General features: G+C 43.7%; 1 protein-coding gene across 2 annotated transcripts in view; it reads left to right on the top strand.

The window, feature by feature from the left end:
* LOC134334430 (RNA binding protein fox-1 homolog 3-like) overlaps positions 1-23,720 on the top strand; it is a 177,951-nt gene that overhangs the window by 108,033 nt on the left and 46,198 nt on the right. For both annotated transcript variants that reach the window (XM_063016747.1, XM_063016741.1), the window contains exons 4-7: positions 9,395-9,448; positions 13,822-13,914; positions 15,540-15,600; positions 17,992-18,045. In XM_063016747.1, coding sequence (XP_062872817.1) covers positions 9,395-9,448; positions 13,822-13,914; positions 15,540-15,600; positions 17,992-18,045 — 262 coding nt within the window. The remainder of the gene's footprint in view (positions 1-9,394; positions 9,449-13,821; positions 13,915-15,539; positions 15,601-17,991; positions 18,046-23,720) is intronic.

Here is a 23,720-nt window from a genome sequence, read left to right on the forward strand (position 1 = left end):
ACACGTGGACTCGACTTCTTTGGTCGACCCTGGCGAAGCCTGTTCCGAGTGGAACCTGTCCTGGAAAACCGCTGTATGACCTTGGCCACCATGCTGTAGCTCAGTTTCAGGGTGTTAGCAATCTTCTTATAGCCCAGGCCATCTTTGTGGAGAGCAACAATTCTATTTCTCACATCCTCAGAGAGTTCTTTGCCATGAGGTGCCATGTTGAATATCCAGTGGCCAGTATGAGAGAATTGTACCCAAAACACCAAATTTAACAGCCCTGCTCCCCATTTACACCTGGGACCTTGACACATGACACCAGGGAGGGACAACGACACATTTGGGCACAATTTGGACATGTTCACTGTGGGGTGTACTCACTTATGTTGCCAGCCATTTAGACATTAATGGCTGTGTGTTGAGTTATTTTCAGAAGACAGTAAATCTACACTGCTATACAAGTTGTACACTGACTACTCTAAGTTATATCCAAGTTTCATGTCTATAGTGTTGTCACATGAAAAGATATAATGAAATATTTGCAGAAATGTGAGGGGTGTACTCACTTTTGTGATACACTGTATATATATTTTTTTTGCTTATCCCAGTTTTAGCTTACTAAGCTAACACATTTAGCCTCAGGCGGCACAACCCGCTAGCACGCCAGCTAACGTCTCCCTCTGTGTACCGAAAACAGTTAAACTGTCCCTGACGAGCCTGAATTTACAAATAAACGACACTTGTGCACCTTTATACAAATTAAACGTCAATGAGAATTGGTTGCCATTGGTTGCTCCGCTTTCGTCCACCATGTTTGTAGTTTTTTGCGAGAAAAGACGTGCCGCACTGAATGCTGGGATTGCCCTTAGCGCTGAGGAAGCATCAAACACTTTTCACACAGATTATCACTCAGAATGAAGGCGCCTCAGTAGGAACATTTTAAGGAATCTAAGAATTTAGACATACCCTCTTCTCAGGAGTATATAGGATGATGGGAAATGTGTCTATGTAGAAAGATCACTAGCTTTTCTAAAGGGCTTGTTGTGTCAGGACCTATACCACTTTCTGTTACTGCTATTGTCCAACAGAGATGCAAATCGGCTCCACATTACTGGTCCAAACTATTTACAGATGCACTTTGTTCAGTGCTAAATTACCCACTATACCCCCTCCTTTATTACCAGTCCCATAGTTCCAGCGCACAACTAACGCTGCAGATGTTGGGCAGCAGATATACAGTATTTCAGATCACTGACTACATTCGGGTTAAACGGAAAAAAAATATTTGCTTATGTTTACAGCTGGGTTGAGCTTTTGTCCAGTAGCTCAATATGACCACGCCTATCAGCGATTGGTATCTTGACTGGCGAGCTCATTTGAGCAGCCCTCATTAGTTTGGGCCAGTGATCACACACACAGTGCAGTTGTGAATCCTGTCATAGGTCCAGTATTAATTACAGCAAAGCTGTCCATGAATAAAACATGCCTCGTATCAACCCCCCCTCGAGTCGTCGGCTTTATTGTTCGGCGTGTTGGATGGGGGCCGGAGCGCAGCGGTAATTAGCTGGCGGGCTTTGTATGTGTGGAGAAAGTGTTTGCGGCTTATGGATTTATGACGATGGGGGGTGGGGGGTGGTTATTAAACCAGTGCGCGCACACAAACTGGCAACACTGGGTGGTGGTGGTGATGGAGGGGGGGTGGATTGATAGTTTCTAGCAGCCAGAATTGGCCAGGAAATGTATCTCCATCTAAACTTTCCCTTTGTCTGTCTGAGCCAGACTTACGTCGAGCCGCTAAGCCAAATGTGTTTTTTTGCTGCAGTAATTGCTCAAAAGTACCGCGAAGTACCGCGGTGCGTCACGCTAGCACATAGCACATACAACACAAAGCAAAGCAAAGCAAACTGAAGCAATATGGCCATTTTGCTGCCCCTCCCAGGCCCGAGTTCTGTCCCACTACCAAATTGTGCCAGTTCTGCTACTATAAACTCCATCTGCTAGCATGATCAAAGGTTAGCCAGGCTTATGCTAATGACTCTCTCAATCACCGAACTTAGCAGGACTGCTCAGCCACGCTCTCACCAGTGAGTTAGAACGAATGAGACGGAAAGCTAGTGTCGGTAATTAGCTAACTGCTTTGTTAACCACAAGCTCGCCGTAAGTAAACGGACAGGGAGATTAGCTACCATCTAGCAGCGCTAAGTTAAATCGGCTAATTAGACGCACCAAAGCAGGTTCATTAATCAGACAGGCGTTAAGCTTTATGAGATACTTGGGAGTAAGAGAAGATCATTGTAACAGATAGATCCAGGCTTCGGTTTATATCTTAAAACTCAACTTCATGGTATTTTTTTCCACTTACACAGACTAGGCATAACATTATGACCACTGACAGGTGAAGTGAATAACACTGATGATCTCATCATCACGGCACCTGTTAGTGGGGGGGATATATTAGGCAGCAAGTGAACATTTTATCCTCAAAGTTGATGTTAGAAGCAGGAAAAATGAACAAGCGTGAGGATTTGAGCGAGTTTGACGAGGGCCAAATTGTGATGGCTAGACGACTGGGTCAGAGCATCTCCAAAACCGCAGCTCTTGTGGGGTGTTCCCGGTCTGTAGTGGTCAGTTCCTATCAAAAGTGCTCCAAGGAAGGAACAGTGGTAAACCGGCGACAGGGTCATGGGCGGCCAAGGCTCATTGATGCTGGTCTGTGTGGTCCGATCCAACAGATGAGCTACTGTAGCTCAAATTGCTGAAGAAGTTAATTCTGGTTCTGATAGAAAGGTGTCAGAATACACAGTGCATTAATAATAATAAATAATAATAATACATTTAATTGTAACGCACTTTACATTTGAAGCAAATCTGCCACAAAGTGCCACAAGATAAAATACATCACTACAAAAATAATGAATAAGCAATTTAAAAAGATAGCAGCAATCACTTCATTAATTAAAATTTACTCATAAGGGCTGCTCAGGCGGCGCAGCAGTAAAAACACAGAGCCGGAACCAGAGCTGGGATCTCAAATACATGGTATTGAGTCTCAGTGGCCACATGAACAATGATTGGCCTGTTGTTCAGATATGGGCGGGACTAAGTCGGATAGGGTCTCTCTCCCATGACTGGTGCAATTACGACCTCTGCTGGCTGATTGATGGCGCCTGCACAGAGATGAGAAAAGAGTGCTCTCAGGGTGTGTCTCTCCATACACAACGCTGAGCTGCACTGCACTCGTCAAAGTGTAGGTGATAAGATGCATACGGCATGCTGCCCACATGTCAGAGGGGGCGTGGGTTAGCTTCGTTCTCCTCAATTAGAGCAGGGATCGGCATTGGTGGAGAGGAAGCATAACGCAATCGGGCAATTGGACGCTCTAAAATGGGAGAAAAAGGGGAGAAAATGCATAAATAAAATATATATAAGGTTTTGAGTCTCTTTTTAATGATCAGGGAGGGCATTCCAAAGGTGAGGGGAAATACACTATAAACCATCGTCTCTGATGCCCTGGGACTTAAGGTAATCATGGTATTTGGGAAAACGTTCCAGTTTGGTGGACACAGGACTTGAACCGGATCTGTTTCCTGTATTAGTGTTATGTATCTTTTTATGTTAGCAGAGGAACACTTTAAAATTCTAGCCAGAAGGATTTTGGAAGCATGAGATGGCCAATACGAGCTCCACAATCAAATGGTTTGGGAAGTTGTGTGGAGAAAATCCCCATTAAAACATTATTAGGATGAATTGGAACGTTGCTTGTGAGCCAGGCCATCTCACCCAGCATAGATTCCTGACCTTAAAAATGCCCACACAATTAAAAACCTTATAAAAATCCCTTTCAGAATAGTAAAGAAAAAAATAGTTTGTGTTGTTTTTGGAACTGGATGATCAGGTGTCCACATACTTTGGGCCATCTACATAAACACCACCGAAACCAACACACAGCTATTGTTAACCACTCTCCCCAGTTCTTCACCAGTTCTTCTTCACGGCCTCACTCTCTCCTCTCGTATCGTAGCTACTGTACGGAGTCAGTATCCGTGAGAATAATAGCCGCTATTAGCCGATTAGCCTCTGCGCTCCTGATCCACGCGGTCTCCCAACACCGAGCGCGGAGTTCCTCCCCATTGCGGCTAAACGAAGGCGACGCGGCAAGCTTGACACGGTAATTGGTTTTAATGAAATAATACAGCGGACGCAGACAGCAATTAAAAGTCTCCACTGCTCTCGGATCGTTAGGGGGAGAGGAGCTCCGCTCGTCCTCACCTCTCCGGTTCCTAATGACGCGGCGCGAGCCGAATCACCCAATCGAAGAGCAGAATCCCTGCGGGAGGAACCTGTCACGTTCTTTTCATCGTATACAGAGAGGAGAGAGAGAGAAGCGCAAAGGGAATTTAACAAGAAGGGTTAATTATAGGAGAGCCACAAAAACTGAATGAATGAATAATTAGGGTTGGGTTTAATTCAGCTGCACAGTATGTGGACACGCAACCATGAGCTTTATATATTGAATGTTAAGGGCATTGCTCAAGGGCCCAACAGTGGCAACCTGGCAGTAGTGGGGCTTGAACCAGCGACCTTTTGCTTACTAGTCCAGTACCTTAATCTCTAGGCTACAACTGCTTATAGGGCATCCAACTCTAAAACCATTTCAAACCCCTTTCCCTTACTTACCAAACCCAAACCACTCTTCTGAGAAGGCTTTGTACAATCATTTGAAGCATGTCTGTGGGAATTTGTGCCTGTTCAGACCAAAAAAAAAACTGTTTTGAGGTCAGGCTTGGCTTGTTATTGACAGTCAGGTCAGGGTTTTGTGTTGGGCCTATAAACTTTTGGCCAGATAGTGTTAAATATTGTGTATCCTACTATATAAATAGATTTTTTTGATCAGCTTGTTTTGAGTACCAGATGATATACAGATGTTTACAGCAGATTACATGGTAGTGACTAGTATACACCAACCTTGTCAAATCATGTCTTTATAGACTTTGCAGTCAAATTAACATGCAGAATTAGAGGGTTTTTCCAAATGGTTGCCAGGTGTAGCTAAAACTCAGTATAATTTAGCACTGAGGCACCAGTTCTAGCTCTGCACAGGGGCGTAACTACCAGGGGTGCATGTGCACTAGGGCCCATGGCGTGGGGGGGTGCCCTCCACGACATGAACTCAACCCCCACCGCACTCATTGGCTGCACTAGCCAGGTCGTTATTATTATTATATTATAATATTGGAGCGGCGTTATGTGAGTGACATTCAGCTCAGCCAATCAGAATGCAGCACCCGGCTTATACATGTGCGTTCGGACGTTCTGCAGTTAGTTTTGTATATGACCCTCTAGTAGCAAGTGGCTAATGCTAGCGGTAAAGTGTGGCGATAACGAAAGTAAAAACACGACTAACTAAAAGCCAATATCAGAATACATGTAATCATGGGAGTGCACAGCAAGGGATTTTGGGAATCTGTGTAACCTGCTTAACATTACTAGATCAATATGTATATTTATGTATATGTATATACAGTATATATAAATGAAATTTGTTGAGAGGGCCCAATTTTTTTTTTGCACTGGGGCCCATGAGCTCCTAGTTACGCCACTGGCTCTGCACCTACAAGAATTGACAATTGACCCAATTGCAGGATGCCCAACCAAGGAACAACAATACAGAGTTTCAAATGAAAAACACAAAAACACCCGCAGTGAATAAATCAGGAGTAGCTAGGAAATGAAAAGTGTTTGTCACTGTATGTGCTAGGAAACAAACCTTGGAAGGCAATGCATGCGGCGTGTCCATTTTGATGCACAAAAAGTGCTGCGAGTGTGCTGGCCTTAAACCCCAGCAGAAAACTGGACTGGTCCAAGCCTAGCATCAAGTTTTTGACAAAAAGCAGGTTGCCAATAGAGGAGAAGGCAAATCTGTGAGAGAGAAACTGTGATAAATAGAATTACCTCCACCTGGAGCAAATTAACACAAAACAAGGTGCAGGTGATTATCAGTTAGGACAAACTGCACCATCAATCAAATGCACCTCCATGCCCCTTCTGCTGGCCATATTTGGGAAGGCAGAAGGGCACAGACTCATGCCATACAGCAGGTGTACTTGTCATAAATTTTACATCCTTTTAGCCCTTTAGTGCAGTCATATAATCTATTATATCTTATTTCTGATTATATCTGTAATGGTGAGATGCAGGTTGAATGAATGTGTAGTTTTCTTTGAACTACACTTCAGAACATTCTAAGAACCTCCACAGTCATCACATGCTACAATTGGGCACTCAAGTTTGCCCATGGGTGACATGGCAGCTTTCAGGTTGCTTTGCCAATACAGGTTTTCTGAGTTCCCCTGTGTGGATCCTGTGGTGAACGTTTGGGTTGTAACTTGGTGGTGGACTGAGTAGCTGGCGGAGCAGGACCCAAGCTTTCTTATGCTTGTTTTTGAGTCTGTATTTGTGTTTTCTGTGTTTCTTGGTAAGTGCAGTGTTTCTGCTCCAGTAATGCCCCATGTCCCACTTTGGGCTGCAGCTTATGGTTTGCTTATTTATCACATTTTATTACTTTTATTAATTAAAGTCTTTAAATTAATACATTTTATTAATTTAAGTCTCCTGCAATTGGGTTTATCTAGGATTAGAATCTCAGGTTGGGGGTTACCCCTGGCACCTCGGTCATGAGGCGTACCACAGAGACAGAATCACTCCAATTTGCACACATTTTTGTTTAGTTTTTTTGTTGTTGTTGGCATTAGGCTCCTTTAGGTGCCAACAGCTTGCAAAATGGGAATTTTTATAATAGGATGATTATTATGAACTGTTACCCTAAAAATCACTCATTTTAGGACTGCCACAAATGAAGTTAGCAAGACTTACTGGCTTGACAACGTTTCTCTAACATTCTAACCAAGAATTTCACTTGGGGTCTTATATAACCCCTACCCAGCTTATTATAGGCAAATTCCAGTAGACCAGTTGTAGCCTAGCATTTAATGTACTGGACTAGTAATCGAAAGGCTGCTGGTTCAAGCCCCGCCACTGCCAGGTTGCCACTGTTGGGCCCTTGAGCAACCCTCAATTGCTTAGACAATAGACTTTCACAGTACTGTTTGGATAAAGCGTCTGCTAAATGCCGAAAATGTAAATGAAGTGAACTTCAAAAAGGGGCACTGGACTCCTGGGTACACAGGGTCAGGGCATTGCCTGGAGCAAACACCACATTGACATTTCTTCCTATAATTGTTTTTACACTCCTGTTAAACACCTAGGAGGGTTTCCGCATACATTTGGCCACGTAGTGTACCAGTGGTTTGGATCCACTTCTCTTTGAAGTACCACGTATGCCCAGTTTCACGGCTGTTTGCATGGTGGGTAGTGGCTTTGGTACAGATGGGTACAGATGGATGTGGCATTTGTCTGGATTTAAACTCTCCAGCTTGCAGCTGTTGAGTAAACAGCTGTATTTTAAGATTACAGGTTTATGTAGTATGATAATCCACCTCTTACATCTCTAGATGTTATTTTAGTCAGATGTCAGTGTATGATTTGATGATATATGGACGCCCATGCGTGCGTGTTGTGTAACTCTGCTCTGTGCCTGCCATTATGTAATTACAGACTGGGATGCCAGTTTATTAGCTACACCTATCCAGCGCCCAATAAAGTGCCAACTCGGGCTCTGGCTTACAAAAGGTTTGCCTGTATGAAACACAAATCGGATTACACAGCACTTTTAATGTTTCCCTGCCTTATTACGTGCTATTTTTATTCCTTTTTTATTTCGTTCCGTCTTTTATAAAGTTCCTCGGTCTTTCTTTTGTTTGCATGTATTGCGTACGAGTGTTGCACTGCATTGCGTTTCTCTGTGTAATACAAAAAGCCTGATAGTCATAAAGTCTGTTCACTCAGTAACCATGTCTAAACACCTGTGGGTATTTATTTCCAACAATTTCAGACCAGACCCCTGTGGTTTTAAACCAATAAAGACCTAGAACACCAAAAAACAAAACAATAATCAAATAATATACACAATAAGGACAAAAGTATGTGGACACCTGACTATGAGATCTTATTTTGAAAGCTATTTCAGCTAGAACAGGGGTGTCAAACTCATTTTCACAGAGGGCCACATATGCATTATGGTGGCACTCAAAGGGCCAATTGTAACATATCCTTCTCTGATTTGTTGTTTTTCTTGGAGGCTAAATTCTGTTCGGTCTGAAGATGCTAAATTTATACTGTATATTTATAATGTATATCTACATTTATATTGCACTCCTTTACCTCATAACACAAGAGACGTATTGGTTTCTCTTCTTGAAGCACAAACTTGTGTTCACTTTTTCATCTTTTACTTAATTCTCATCCTTCTGCTTCAATTTTCTCTTCTTGTACATGTTGGGATTATTTGTAGATATTTCTCAGCATCACTTGTTGGAAAACCGCTTCAGTTACACACTGATGTGGAAACGCTGCCATCTAGTGGCGGGATGCGGTCACTGTGCGGGTCACAAAATCGGCATGTATTGTGGGAGATGCAGTTTATGTACGATTTTACAGTGTATTTTAAGACGATCATACGTCTTTTAAGCTCTTGAGTTTGACACGTGAGCTAGAACAACAGCCGCTCTTCTAAGAAGGCTTCTTACAAGATTTTGAAGTATGTGTGTGGGAATTTGTGCGTAGACATACAAGTGCTGGGCATTAATGGTTAAGAAAGCCTCGGTTGATGTTCCAGTTCATCTTAGGCCAGAACTCTCTGTAGACTCTCTGTAGGTGGTGGATCATTCTCAGCACTGCAGTGACCCTGACATGGTGGTGGTGTGTTAATGTGTGTTGTGCTGGTATAAGTGAATCAAACACAGCAGTGCTGCTGCAGTTTTTAAATACCGTGTCCACTCACTGTCCACTCTATTAGACACTCCTACCTAGTCGGTCCACCTTGTAGATGTAAAGTCAGAGACGATCGCTCATCTATTGCTGCTGTTTGAGTTGGTCATCTTCTAGACCTTAATCAATGGTCTCAGGATGCTGCCCACGGGGCGCTGTTGGCTGTATATTTTTGGTTGGTGGACTATTCTTGGTCCAGCAGTGACAGTGAGGTGTTTAAAAACTCCATCACCATTTTTGACACCACCATGTCAGTGTCACTGCAGTGCTGAGAATGATCCACCACCTAAATAAGACCTGCTCTGTGGTGGTCCTGTGGGGGTCCTGACCATTGAAGAACAGGGTGAAAGGAGGCTAACAAAGCATGTAGAGAAACAGATGGACTACAGTCAGTAATTGTAGAACTACAAAGTGCTGATAAAATAAACAGTGTGCAGAAACAAGGTGGTTTTATTGTTATGGCTAATTGGTGTTTATATTTATATTTCTGTTTATTTATTTGATCTTTTCTCTCTTTCTGCAGCAATTTGGGAAGATTTTAGATGTGGAGATCATTTTTAACGAACGGGGATCCAAGGTAAGCGCTTCGTCTTTTTGTCTCCTCCTCCCATCTGTAAACTAACAGTATATATATCATTTTTTTTGCTCTCGGGGGGGTTTATTAGGTTAGAAGCAGCAGTTTGATTTGCCTCAGGCTGTGAAAAAAAGACTGAGAAAGCTTAAATTAGACCTCCACGGTTCCCATGATTCCTCAGCCGCCGCCGCGCTCTGATCTGATGTTGTACTCGGCGTGCGGTCGCTAGTTAAATGTGTGTTTTCTTTATTTGATCAATGTAAATAAAAGCCGGTGTTTATCGATTCCACAAATACAGTTTACTGTCTTTCTGTCTCCATTTGCCCCCCACACAGTTAGAGAAGATTAAGCTCCGGATAAATCCGGCTCCCCTTCCGCAACACGCAGTTATTGTTTATGCCCCGCAAAGCCTATTACCCACCATGCTTTGCTCTGCTCGCCACCAGCATGGCGGCATAATGAACCGAGCGGGCCATTAATAAACTATCTATTTCCTAAGACGCTTCGGCAATTTGCATTCAATATGTTTGTCCGCTCTGAAAAATTTTGTTTCCTTCCCCCTCCTGTGTAAACGAATTATTTCTGAAGCTACAGACACTGAAACGTCTTAACCTTTATTATTTGTTTTGTTTTATCTTTCTCTCTGTGACTCCCTGAAGAGATTTACTGTACGTGCTTCTTTATGTCCAAATCCTAAAGCGGAGACCCCAGGAGTTCCTCCCAGGCTGCAGTTTTCTCATTATCGTCCCATTTATTATTATATCCAGCATAAAATAAAGTAATTACATTAGGTAGGAATAAATCTACATATTAAACAATTCCTTTCATTTATTTAGCATAAATAATGAAATAATGTATATAAGAGATCATAAAGCCCTAAGCTCTTATATTAAGATAAAAGACTAAGATATCAGCCATAACATTAAAACCACCTCCTTGTTTCTACACTGACTGTCCATTTTATCAGCTCCACTTACCATATAGAAGCACTTTGTAGTTCTACAATTACTGACTGTAGTCCATCTGTTTCTCTACATGCTTTGTTAGCCTCCTTTCATGCTGTTCTTTAATGGTCAGGACCCCCACAGGACCAACACAGAGCAGGAATTATTTAGATGGTGGATCATTCTCAGCACTGCAGTGACACTGACATGATGGTGTGTTAGTGTGTGTTGTGCTGGTATGAGTGGATAAGACACAGCAATGCTGATGGAGTTTTTAAACACCTCACCGTCACTGCTGGACTGAGAATAGTCCACCAACCAAAAATATATCCAGCCAACAACGCCCCTTGAGCAGCGTCCTGTGACCACTGATGAAGGTCTAGAAGATGACCAACTCAAACAGCAGCAATAGATGAGCGATCGTCTCTGACTTTACATCTACAAGGTGGACCAACTAGGTAGGAGTGTCTAATAGAGTGGACAGTGAGTGGTTACGGTATTTAAAAACTCCAGCAGCGCTGCTGTGTCTGATCCACTCATACCAGCACAACACACACTAACACACCACCACCATGTCAGTGTCACTGCAGTGCTGAGAATGATCCACCACCTAAATAATACCTGCTCTGTGGTGGTCCTGTGGGGGTCCTGACCATTGAAGAACAGAGTTAAAGCAGGCTAAAAAGGTATGTAAAGAAACAGATGGACTACAGTCAGTAATTGTAGAACTATATGGTAAGTGGAGCTGTTAAAATGGACAGTGAGTGTAGAAACAAGGAGGTGGTTTTAATGTTATGGCTGATCAGTGTAAGTAAGCATTTCTAATGTTATTTTATCTACTCAGAATTTGATTACAAATTCAAATCTAAGCAAGTTCATCTTTCATACCTGCCTATTCAATGTGTCGGAATGTGAGGGCTTAAATTACTTCCTGTCAGAATTTTGCTGCCTCTGTTCTTGCTGGAAAGAATGTTAGTGATTGGTGGTCCAGCTATTACAGAGACCAATCATATCGTATATCGTCCCTCTTAATAAGTGGGCTTTGTCATAGCTGATTTTATGACAAGTTCCGCCCACTGTGGGGACACAAGTTAGTGTACTGCACTTGGAGCTTGTGTGACGATGTGATTATGTGTAAGGAGGGTTGGTCTTTAGAAATAAGCTCTTGTGTTTAGGTGAGAACTTGCTGGTTGCATTTCTAAGGCTGAACTATCGTCTTTTTGTTTCTTAACTTGGGGATTAACAGGGCCAGTGCTTAAGTGTCACATCCATATCGCTTTACCACCAAAAGAACTCTGGTTCTTGATCTGGTTCAGTTCAGGTTTCTTCGAACCTTGGTGTTTTGTAGAGAACCGACCCGCGTTTTCACCAGTTTTTGGGAACCAAGCCTGCGTCATCAACGGTGGGCGTTACACAGCGAAAGTAAAGAGTAACATGATGGTGGAGCATGTAGGTTATCTGTGGGGATTTGTGCTGTTGTTACAGATGTTAAATTATATACAAAAAGCATTGATCAACTATCGGTGATACAAAAACGTAGACGTGTTTGTCGCAGTTGTTGTTTCCTTTAGTTCACTGACGTGAGAAGCGTTTTGAGCTTTGCTCTCACCGCGACCCTCGGTGCAAATAACCGATTTGCTCAGCGCTCGACTTGAGCGATAAAACATCACTAAAGTTTCACGACACGAACAAACATCGGTGTAAAATAACCATCAAATCCAGTCTAAAAGCTCCACATGTGTCTGTTTTTAACTGGATTTACTTCATGTGTGGTGTTTATGCAGCTCGGGGTTCTGAATCCGCTTCAAAAAGCTTCACCTAAATAAAGCGTAACGTGGCTGAATGTAATAAAAGTACGACACAGAAACACTAAACTTCTCTCTGTTATTACTGGTTGTAAGTGTCTCTGTACTGCCAAAATTCATCCCTCAGTGTTTTAGTACAACAAGCCACGTTACGCTTTATTTTTCATGTTAAACGTTGTTCGTACTGTCCAGGTAAATTTTACCACCTCATATCACACAGTACCTTCCTAAAGACTGATTTTAAAAACATTCAATCTAAACACCTGAACTCAATAACCAGGAAGGGTGTCCACATACTTCTGACCAGATAGTATATGTCTTTAACTTGCGACTTTTTTAAAATGAGCAATACCATGTCTTCATGACCTATGTTGCTGTGAGGCACCTGCTCTACGCTCTGTGCCATCATGCTGCCCTGAAGCACATAGAATTTACTGCTTAAGCTCTGAGCTTCATCATAACAGGACGACCTAAAATGCTAAAAATGTCCACATATTTTTGGCATTCATGATTTCTTCTCACCTTAACAGTCTTACCAAGCTTCTCTTTTTAACACAATGTCTTACTGAATCTTCACAATCCTGATGCTCTTCATGCTTCATATTTTCATCTAGTCCTGTACCGTCCTCCCCTGTACCATCCTGTAATGTCCTGTACCGTCCTGTCCTGTCATATCCTGTTTTGTCATGTCCTGTCCTTTCATGTCCTTTCCTTTACCATAATGTCATGTCCTGTATCATCCTGTCATGTCCGGTCCTGTATCATTATGTCCTGTCCTGTCATTTCATGTCCTGTACCCTTATGCCATGTCCTGTCTTGTACTGTCCTGTACCATCCTGTCCTGTCATGTCCGGCCCTGAACCATAATGTCCTGTCCTGTACTGTCCTGTACCATCATGTCATGTCCTGTACCCTCATGTCATGTCCTGTACCATCATGTCATGTTCTGTCCTGTCCTTTCCTGTACGTCCTGTCATGTCCTGTCCTTTCATGTTCTGTCCTGTACCATCATGTCATGTCCTGTCCTTTCATGTCCTGTTCCGTCATGTCCTGCACCCTCCTGTCCTGTACCGTCGTGTCCTGTCCTTTCTTGCTCTGTCCTGTACCATCATGTTCTGTCCCGTCCTGTCCTGTCCTGTCCTGAAATGTCCTTTCATGTACCATCCTGTCCTGTCCTCTCCCATTCTGTTCTGTCCTGTCATGTACTGTACTGTCCTGAAATGTCCTTTCATGTACCATCCTGTCCTGTACCTTTCTGTCCTGTCCTCTTCCATTCTGTTCTGTCCTGTCATGTACTGTACTGTCCTGAAATGTCCTTTCATGTACCATCCTGTCCTGTACCTTTCTGTCCTGTCCTCTCCCATTCTGTTCTGTCCTGTCATGTACTGTACTGTTCTGTAATGTCCTTTCATGTACCATCCTGTCCTGTACCTTTCTGTCCTGTCCTCTTCCATTCTGTTCTGTCCTGTCATGTACTGTCCTGTAATGTCCTTTTATGTCCTCTCCTGTCATGTCATGTCTTGTACCGTCCTGTAATGTCCTGGTTCTTTTCCTCTTCTCTGTGTTTAACAATCCTTCCTGCTCCGTTTCTTCTCTTCCTCTCCTTCCATGCTGCTCTGATCTTCAGGGCTTCGGCTTCGTAACGTTTGAAACGAGTGCGGATGCAGATCAAGCGCGGGACAAACTAAATGGTACAATCGTAGAGGGACGAAAGATCGAGGTGCTTTTTCTCTCATCTCTTATCCCCGTCTCACCCCTTTATCTTTCCCTAATTTTCTCTTGTTCTCTCGGTCCTGTTGCTTCTACGTCCTCCTTCTTTTTCTCCCTCCTCTTTTCTTCTTTCTGATTTGTTGTCTTTTCCTCCCCCGCTTGTTTCTTGCTCGTATTTGCTGCTGCATGAAACCCGTGGACTCATCAGAACGTTTGCATGAATCATCATATGATTGATTTAGATATTTGGTGTGGGTTCGTGATTCTGCATGTGGGGGGTAACGTGAGGTGATTGGTGGAATATGTTCGGGAGGTAACGTGTGCATGTGGTGTGAGTGGATAAAGGTGTTTGTTGCAGTGTTTGATGTGGAATGGACTGACGGGATTTCAGTTTGACCGGACGCTTTGTGCATGTCGTTCATCTAGTAGCTCTTTATTCTCAAAACTTCAAAACTTTCTTTACAACTTTGTTTTCACTTTGTTTTCTATTTGTTTTCTATTTGTTTTCTATTTGTTTTCTATTTGTTTTCTATTTGAAAGTCAGAACATGTATTTTTACAAATATTTATTAATATTATATATACAGTATATACACCAACCAGGCATAACATTATGACCACTGACAGGTGAAGTGAATAACACTGATTATCTCTTCATCACAGCACCTGTTAGTGGGTGGGATATTAGACAGCAAGTGAACATAGACGACTGGGTCAGAGCATCTCCAAAACTGCAGCTCTTGTGGGGTGTGTCCCGGTCTGCAGTGGTCAGTATCTATCAAAAGTGGTCCAGGGACCATGACAGGGTCATGGCCGGCCAAGGCTCATTTATGCACAAGGGGAGCGAAGGCTGGCCCGTGTGGTCCGATCACACAGACGAGCTACTGTAGCTCAAACTGATAAAGAAGTTAATGCTGGTTCTGATAGAAAGGTGTCTATACACAGAGCATCACAGTTTGTTGTGTATGGGGTTGCACAGCCGCAGACCAGTCAGGGTGCCCATGCTGACCCCTATCCACCACCGAAAGCGCCAACAATGGGCACGTGAGCATCGGAACTGGACCATGAAGGTGGCCTGGTCTGATAAATCACGTTTTCTTTTAGAAAACATCTTGGTGCCAGATACCACAGCACACCTTCAGGGGTCTAGTGGAGTCTATGCCTTGACGGGTCAGGGCTGTTTTGGCAGCAAAAGGGGGACCAACACAATATTAGGAAGGTGGTCATAATGTTATGCCTGATCGGTGTATGTAATAATAACTTTTATTTTAGTGTTAGAATATTGTCTATAATAAATGATAAACATTGTTGTTTAGAAGCTGGGGCTACAGCGCAGGGTGCCCCTGAAGCCAAGAGGGTTAGAGGCCTTACTCAAGGGCCCAACAGTGGCTGCACAGCAGAGCTGGGATTTTTTATAGCCCAAAGCTCTACCCACTAGACAACCACTGTTATACCTTAGTCTCGTGTTGCAAAATTTTCCTCTTAATTGACCTTATTTGTCCTAAAATGCTACTTTATGTTGAAAAATATTAACTTTCTTTTATTCTTTTTATTATTATCACTTCATTCTCACCATCACATATTTGTTATGTTTATCATTCAGAGGCTGAATAATATTCGTTGGTCTTCGTTTCAGGTGAACAACGCCACAGCGAGAGTGATGACCAACAAGAAAGCAGTGAACCCATATACAAACGGTACACACCACAGTGTCATGAACGCTACACACATACAGGAGAAAGAGTGTGAGAGAAAACAAATATATAATGTTAAAAATAATAGATTTTTTTTTACATTTTACACTTCAATGTCCAAAATTATGCTGCCAGAATTTTATTACAGGTTAGAAATTCGGCCCACGTCAGTCCTATTCTGTAACAGTTACACTGGCTACCAGTCGCATGACACATTCACACATTCACTCCTCCTGTTTTGGTCTTTGAGAATGGATACTAGTGGTGGGCGGATCAATCCAAATATCGATATTATCGATACCAACCACTGCTCTGCTGTGTTCTGATGTGGCACTGTCCCGTTGTTCTGTTGTTATAATCCTAACAGACATCGGTACATTGGTAGGCATTGGAAGATTGTAAGTTTTTGAATACTTTGCTTTGCAGATACAGAAATTGGGGCAATTTTATGGAAATAATAGTGTAAACTATACGTACGTAAAGTATAGACGCACCTTACGCACTTTGCGCACCCTACGCAAATGAATCGGAGCATGTAGTGAGGTTGTTATTCCGTGTTTTGGTGAATGAGAGCTCTTTGCTTTTGACTTTGTGCTTATAAATGTAAACAGAATAGCATCGATTTTGTATTTTAAATTAATAAGGACACAGTTATTCGGTCACTATTAAAAATGTACACATTTATTCACACAACTATGTGGTATGAGTTAGCCACTTTGTGGTGATACTCCATGATGGTAACGTTGTGAGAAAGTAAAGCACCAGAATCAAGAATTCGGACCGCTTTAAACAACTGAATTTATTTAAAACCCTACTGAGAGCAGCTACTCACAAAAAATATGTATTACAATAATACACTTAAATGTCATGAAAATTCATTCAGATTTAGCAATTTGATGATGCATCTACCTTAATTATTAAAAAGTATCGTATCGGATTGATATCGGCGATACTGGCCCTGTATTTACTTGGTATCGGATCGATACCAAATTTTGCGGTATCGCACACCACTAATGGACACATATTTTATTTGCTCACCACAAAAGCGCAAAGGTCAACACACGACGGCTACAGACGATTCTGATTCAATAGTTGATGAAGATCCCACTGAAGTAGACCAAGATGTTGAAGCTCCTACAACCAGTTCACCAGAAATAAACCCACTACATCAACCAAAATCAGAAAATACCAAGATTTCCACCTTTGTTGAGGATTTATTTAATTTCCCATGAGCAAGAACACCTCACCTTTTGTCATTCTTACTGAAAAAGAACGAATCTTAACTCAGTGTGTACTGAGTGTGTCTCAGAAATTTGTTTTGAACACAGGGGGGTCTGAAGAGAGAAAAGGTTGAGATCCACTCAACCTTGGGCAGTGGTAGCTCAGTGGCTAAGGTACTGAACTAGTGATGAGAAGGGGGTCTGTTCAAGCCCCGTTGCTGCCAAGTTGCCACTGTTGGACCCCTGAGCAAGACCCTTAATCCTCACATGCTTAGATTGTATTCAGTCATAATTGTAACTCGCTTTAGATAAGATAGATGAACTGCTGCTGTAGACTGACAGATGAGATCTATCCTTCCTGCCGTGAATATATCCACTTAATAAAAATAAATAAATGACGCTCAGGTGGCGCAGCAGTAAAAACACACGCTGGAACCAGAGCTGGGATCTCGAATACATCATACTGAACCTCAGCTCTGCCTGCTGGCTAAGGCTGAGCGGCCACATGAACAACGATTGGCCTGTTGTTCAGATGGGCGGGACTAAGCCGGATGGGGTATCTCTCTGGCTGATTGATGGCGCCTGCATAGAGATGGAAAAAAGAGTGCTCTCAGGGTGTGTCTCTCCGTACACAACGCTGTGCCGCACTGCACTCATCAAAGTGTAGATGAAAAGGTGCATACGGCATGCTGCCCACGTGTCGGAAGGGGCGTGGGTTAGCTTCGTTCTCCTCAATCAGAGCGGGGATCAGCATTGGTGGAGGGGAAGCATGATGCAATCAGGCAATTGGACGATATAAAGAAAGAAAATATAAAAAAAAGAAAAATTAAAAAATTAATTAATAAACCAGGATATGAGGTTAAAGTGGTGGTAAAACATGAACAAAAAAAATATATATATATATATATATATATATATATATATATATATATATATATATATATATATATATATATATTATTAATCTTTGATCTTTGGCCCTAAAATGCAGCTGTGCTATAAAACCCTGCAGTTCTCGCTTGGTCGTTCCACCCGAGACGCCTACTGGAATCCTTATGAAGCCTTTAATATTAATGCAAATTCTACTGCACAGTCTAAGTTCTAGTTTTCAGCACTTAGAGAATAAAACTGCAGAATAAGTTCAGTCCACTGAGTTTGTGTTTGTGTGCTGCAGGCTGGAAGCTGAATCCTGTAGTAGGAGCCGTTTATGGACCTGAACTCTATGCAGGTACACACTTATTTATGACTTTCTTTTTTAGCCTTGAATTCCTCGATGCTCATCATTTTTCTTCATCAGTTTCTTCTCCCTCTTCTTCTTATAATGATCTAGTCTCAAATTTCAATACTTCTATCTATCTATCTATCTCTGAAGATCTAAACTCAGAGCCATGAAACAGTTGGGAGACGCCCTGAGTGCCTTTATATCAATAAGTCAGGGTGGGGACCAGATTAAGATTTATTTAAGTAGTCTGTTTACAGGCTACCGATTATAATGATGTAACGTATAGCCTAATATAGTCATAACTAAGGCCCTACCTAATTCACAGCCATGAAAATTGCATCACGGACGGTGAAACGAGCCTTTTCTTGAGTAATTTACATTTTCGGCATTTAGTAGGCGCTTTTATCCAAAGCGACTTACATTACTCTGACAGTGTTTTTTTGTCTAAGCAATTGAGGAATAAGGGCCTTGCTCAAGGGCCCAACAGTGACAACCTGGCAGCGGTGGGGCTTGAACCAGCGACCTTTTGATTACTAGTCCAGTACCTTAACCGCTAGGCAACAACTGCCCTGGGTAATTTGCTTGCTGTGAAATTCAAAATTTAAGGTTTGTGTTTAGGAATTGGGCGGCACGGTGGCTCGGTGGGTAGCACTGTCGCCTCACAGCAAGAAAGTCCAGGGGTCGATCCCCAGGCGGAGTGGTCCGTGTCCTTTCTGTGTGGAGTTTGCATGTCGTCCCTGGGTCTGCGTGGGTTTCCTCCGGAAGCTCCAGTTTCCTCCCACAGTCCAAAAACATGCAGTCAGGTTAATTGGAGATGATGGTCCATCACAGGGCAGACACACACATACTAGTTCCATGAAACACCTTGACGGTGCGGCTTGGACACATCGTCAGTGAAGAACCCAGGGTCATTGGGTGTTTGGTTCTTAAATCATCAGACACCCTCACCTGGGCGACCCAACCGAGGGTGATCAGTCCCTGGTTTGTGTCCAAGCAGCGCGCTACTCCATACATCTCCCCTCTTGATCCACAGCCACCTTGAGGCTTTTTCGGCAGCCTCATTGATGTTTCTGGTGGCTCTTCGTTCTAGCAACCCATTTATGCCAAGGAGCTTGAATGCCCGGTGCACAGATTGCCCCAGGAAACCCCTGCAGCCCACCTCAATTGGTTCGCAGCGGGCTCGCCAGCCACTCTCTCTACAGGCCTCTACCAGCTCCAGGTATTTGGCCTTCTTATGCTCATGGGCCTCCTCCATCCGGCCTTCCCAGGGGACTGTAAGCTCCAGCAGCACTACTTGCTTAGTGGACTCAGATGTTAAGACCATGTCAGGCCTGAGTAACGTCCTTGCAATGTGTTCTGGGAACTTTAGCGGCCTCCCAACTTCCACTTTCAACTGCCAGTCATGGGCTGTGGCTAATAGCCCAGTCGAGACCTTGTGTGCTGCCTGAGGTTTCTCTCCTGCCCTGATGAAGGTGATGTTGTGCCTTGCTGGGAGCTGATGTTTCCTCTGCTGGATTCCAGTACAGATGGCATCAGCTACTGCCTTCAGCAACTGGTCATGGCGCCAGGTGTACCTCCCCTCTCCCAGGGCTTTAGGGCAGCAGCTTAAGATGTGCTCTAGGGAGCCTCGACCCGTGCACAGTGGACAGACTGGTGTTTCTGCTAGCCCCCAGCAATGCAGGTTGGATGGGCTTGGGAGGACATCATACACTGACTGGATCAGAAACCTGAGTCTTGCTGGTTCTGACTTCCAAAGCTCTGTCCAGGTGATCTTCCGTGCGGATGCATTGTTCCAGTTAATCCAGGCTCCTTGCTGACACATGGCCACGATCCTGCTGCGGCGTTCCTCCTCCACCCCTGCATGGATCTCCGCCTGGACCATCTGGCGTCTCTCTTTCCCCTGGGCTTTGTCGTAGCATTGTCTTGTGTAGCTGCCAAGCCCAGCCCGTCCAACTGCCACCGAACCAACCAAGATGCCATGCCTCAGCCTTGCTTCAGCCTGTTCAACTGCCTCCTGCGCCTTCCACTTCCTTCCGGTTCTAATGGTGATGCCTGCGGAGAAGACCCTGTTGTCAGCTGAGTCTCTGTAGAGCAGCACCTCCCTGGCTCTGGTGACTTTGAACTCCTCTGTCAGACCAGTAAAAGGAAGCTGCAGCTTGTTGGTGTGTCCATACAGGGCAATGCTGCTTAGGCTCTTCGGCAGGCCAAGCCACATGCGCAAGTACTGGCTGATGTTTCGCTCAAGGCCCTCCACGATGGTTATTGGGACTTCGTATATCAACAGTGGCCACAGGAGTCTCGGCAGGATACCATGTTGATATATCCATGCCTTGAACTTTCCTGAGAGACCTGACTTACACATACACACACACACACACACCCATTCACCTATTGGGCAATTTACACCTTCCATTCCTATCTGGGCTTGGGACCTGCACTAAGAGCGCAATGACAAGTGAACCTTTTAACAGCTAGTCTGTTCAGCCACCACCCCTTCCCGACGCAACCGCTTCTATTCCTATCTGGGCTTGGGACCTGCACTAAGAGCGCACTGACAAGTGAACCTTTCAACAGCTAGTCTGTTCAGCCACCACCACCCCTTCCCCTTTGAGCGTTTTCTCGATATGTCACAATTTTATTCTTGAATTTTTGTGTGTATATGTGTACGCTACCCTGTGGTGGACTGGCGCCCCATCAAGGTTGTTACTGTGTGCCTTGCCCCCCCCCCTTCCCACAACCCTAATTGGATAAGCAGTTAAGAAAGTGAGTGAGTGAGTGAGTGAGTGAGTGAGTGAGTGTTTACAAGTAGCGTTCAAGTGCCTCACGTTTACTGGTTAATCTGCACTATGAGGCGTCCTAGTGTAACCAAGCGTCTTTAGAGTTGCTGAGTTTATAAAGAGATGATCACGTGCGTAGAGAAGCACACTTGGCTTGGTGGGTAGCACTGTCGCATCACAGCAAGAAGGTCCTGGGTTCGACTTCCAGGTGGAGCGGTCCGGGTTCTTTCTGTGCAGAGTTTGTTTGTTCTTCATGTGTCTGTGTGGGTTTCCTCCCACAGTACAAAGACGTGCAGTCAGGTTAACTGGAGATACTGAAATTATTTTAGCTATGAGTCTGTGATGGACTGATGACCTCTCCAGCGTATTCCCTACCTTTTGCCCACTGAATTGGACCCTAAATAGGATAAAGCAGAGGTAAAACAGACAATGAATGAACGTACTGAATGTATTCTTAATTGAATTAGGTTTTCTTTATCATAATGTATAGAGATTTTTCCCTCTACACAGTTACCTCAGGCTGATGAATGTGTGTAACGTGTGTAAGGCTGTTCATTGTAAAAAGTGCCACCCAAATCAATTTGACTTGCCGTACAAGGTCAGCGAAGCAGGTGCATCGTTATACACCAGGTTATTCTATTGTATTACTACTAGCTTTGTCTGGAAACTTCAACCAGGAATAGAAAGGAAAGAAATTAGTATAAATCTTAGAATTATCTGCAAAGTAGAATTGGGCTGCTGATGGTGGGAAGGGTGGAGGAGAATTAGGGGTAAGGTTTGAAAGGTTTGTGTACAAAAAGCAGCCCAAAAATCATCCCAGAGGTCAGTTAAGTAATGCCCAATGGACACGCTGGAATAATAGTTGTGTAATATTATGGAAATTGCTGTTAGGAAAGGAAATAGGAGGTACATGTAAGTAAAGACCAACCTGTTTTCTTTGAAAGTATTGTATATATTGTTATTGGACTGGGTGGGGGCGGCACGGTGGCTCGGTGGGTAGCACTGTCACCTCACAGCAAGAAGGTCCTGGGTTCGATCCCCAGATGGGGCGGTCCGGGTCCTTTCTGTGCAGAGTTTGCATGTTCTACCCGTGTCTGTGTGGGTTTCATCGGAGAGCTCCGGTTTCCTCCCACAGTCCAAAGACATGCAGTCAGGTTAATTGGAGACACTGAAGGTGAATGGGTGTGTGTGTGTGAGGGTGTGAGGGTGTTACTGTGTGCCTTGCGCCCATTGAAAAGCCGTGACCATAATTGGATAATTGGTTAATAAAGTGAGTGAGTGGCCTGGGTGACTAAAGGATGGGGGGGGGTCACATGGTGTTTAGCGTGGCTCTCTGTACACGCTACTGGCAAGTGATAAGAAGTGGTCACAGATCGGACATGTGTCAGAGGGATCGTGTGGTGATTCGGTTCTCTGTGATCAGATCGTGATTGTGAGATAAAGGGAGTAGAATCCAGGGAAAAAACTCACTTGACTGAGGACAGTATAACCTCAAAAACAAGTCGACTATGAATTATAAGCTGCTGAAACACAGGTGTTACTAACCACTGTCAAGCAAGCCTTACATCCTCTAAGGCTTAGAGTCTGCAAGTAAGAAGTAACTGCTCCAAAACTGATACCTTAAAGCTTGGCTGAAGGTTGTTGGTTCTCACATAGCCAAAAAAAAGCGAGATAAAATGTACTTGACTGTTAAAGATTAAGTGAAGCAATGGCCAATGTGCTAACGCACCACTGCAGAGTATTCAAACTTGTGATTTTGAGTCTCCTCAGCTGAGCCACTGACCTGGCCAGGCTTCCACACAAAGACAAGCAACTACAATTGGCCGTGTCTGAGGGAGGGAAGGTCAGACATGGTATCTAACCACTGCCACTACAATATGCAATCTCCGGGACTAGGTAAACCGGGGAAGGGGGGTCACATGATGCTTAGCGTGGCTCTCTGTAAGCGATACTGGCAGGTGATAAGAAGTGGTCACAGATTGGAAACGTGGTGATCCTGTTCTCCATGATCGGATGGGGGATTGTGCAAGCAGCTGCAGATTCACAATAAGGAATTGGAAACGACTAGATTGTGTAATAAAGGAAGGAAAATCCAGGACAAAAAACTCATTGACTGAGGACAGTATAACCTCAAACCTTAATATTTATCAAAATAGTCAGTTATGATCCACAAACCTTCAAAAACAAGTCGGCTTTGAATTATAAGCTGCTAGAACACAGGTGTTACTAACCACAGTCAAGCAAGCTTTACATCCTCTAAGGCTTAGAGTCTGCAAGTAAGAAGTAACTGCTCCAAGCTTGACTGAAGGTTGTTGGTTCTCACATGGCCAAAAAAAAAGCAGGTACACAGACTTCTTTTTTTCACGTGGCTCTCTGTACATGATACTGGCAGAGACTGGAAACATGTGGTGATCCTGTTCTCCATGATCAGATGGGGGATTGTGCAAGCGGCCGCAGATTCAAAACCAGGAATTTAGAAACAACTAGATTGTGAGATAAAGGGAGGAAAATCCAGGAAAAATACTCACTTGACTGTGGACAGTGTCACCCACACTTCCTTGCAGACTTGTTTTTGTGATTGCCATTAACCCTAACCCTAATCCCTAACCCTAACCCTAGAGTAGCTAATTTTGGTTTTAACACAAAGACTTTTAATTACATTATTGCCCAACCCTAAGAACCAAAAAAAGTGACCTGAGTCTCAGTGGTGCCACTGGCCTGGTCGGGTACTCTGAGTCTGAGCACACAGTCACTGTGATTATTCTTCACATTTTGTGGAGACCGAGCAGAAATACCCACATCCAAACAACTATCCAGAATAAGCATGAAGAGGACGAATTTTCCTCTTTGTATGCGTACCAGAGCAGCACTGAACAGGAGCTAAACTTAGCGAGAGACCAGAGC

The sequence above is a fragment of the Trichomycterus rosablanca genome, chromosome 2, assembly GCF_030014385.1.
Source record: "Trichomycterus rosablanca isolate fTriRos1 chromosome 2, fTriRos1.hap1, whole genome shotgun sequence".
NCBI classification, from domain to species: domain Eukaryota; kingdom Metazoa; phylum Chordata; class Actinopteri; order Siluriformes; family Trichomycteridae; genus Trichomycterus; species Trichomycterus rosablanca.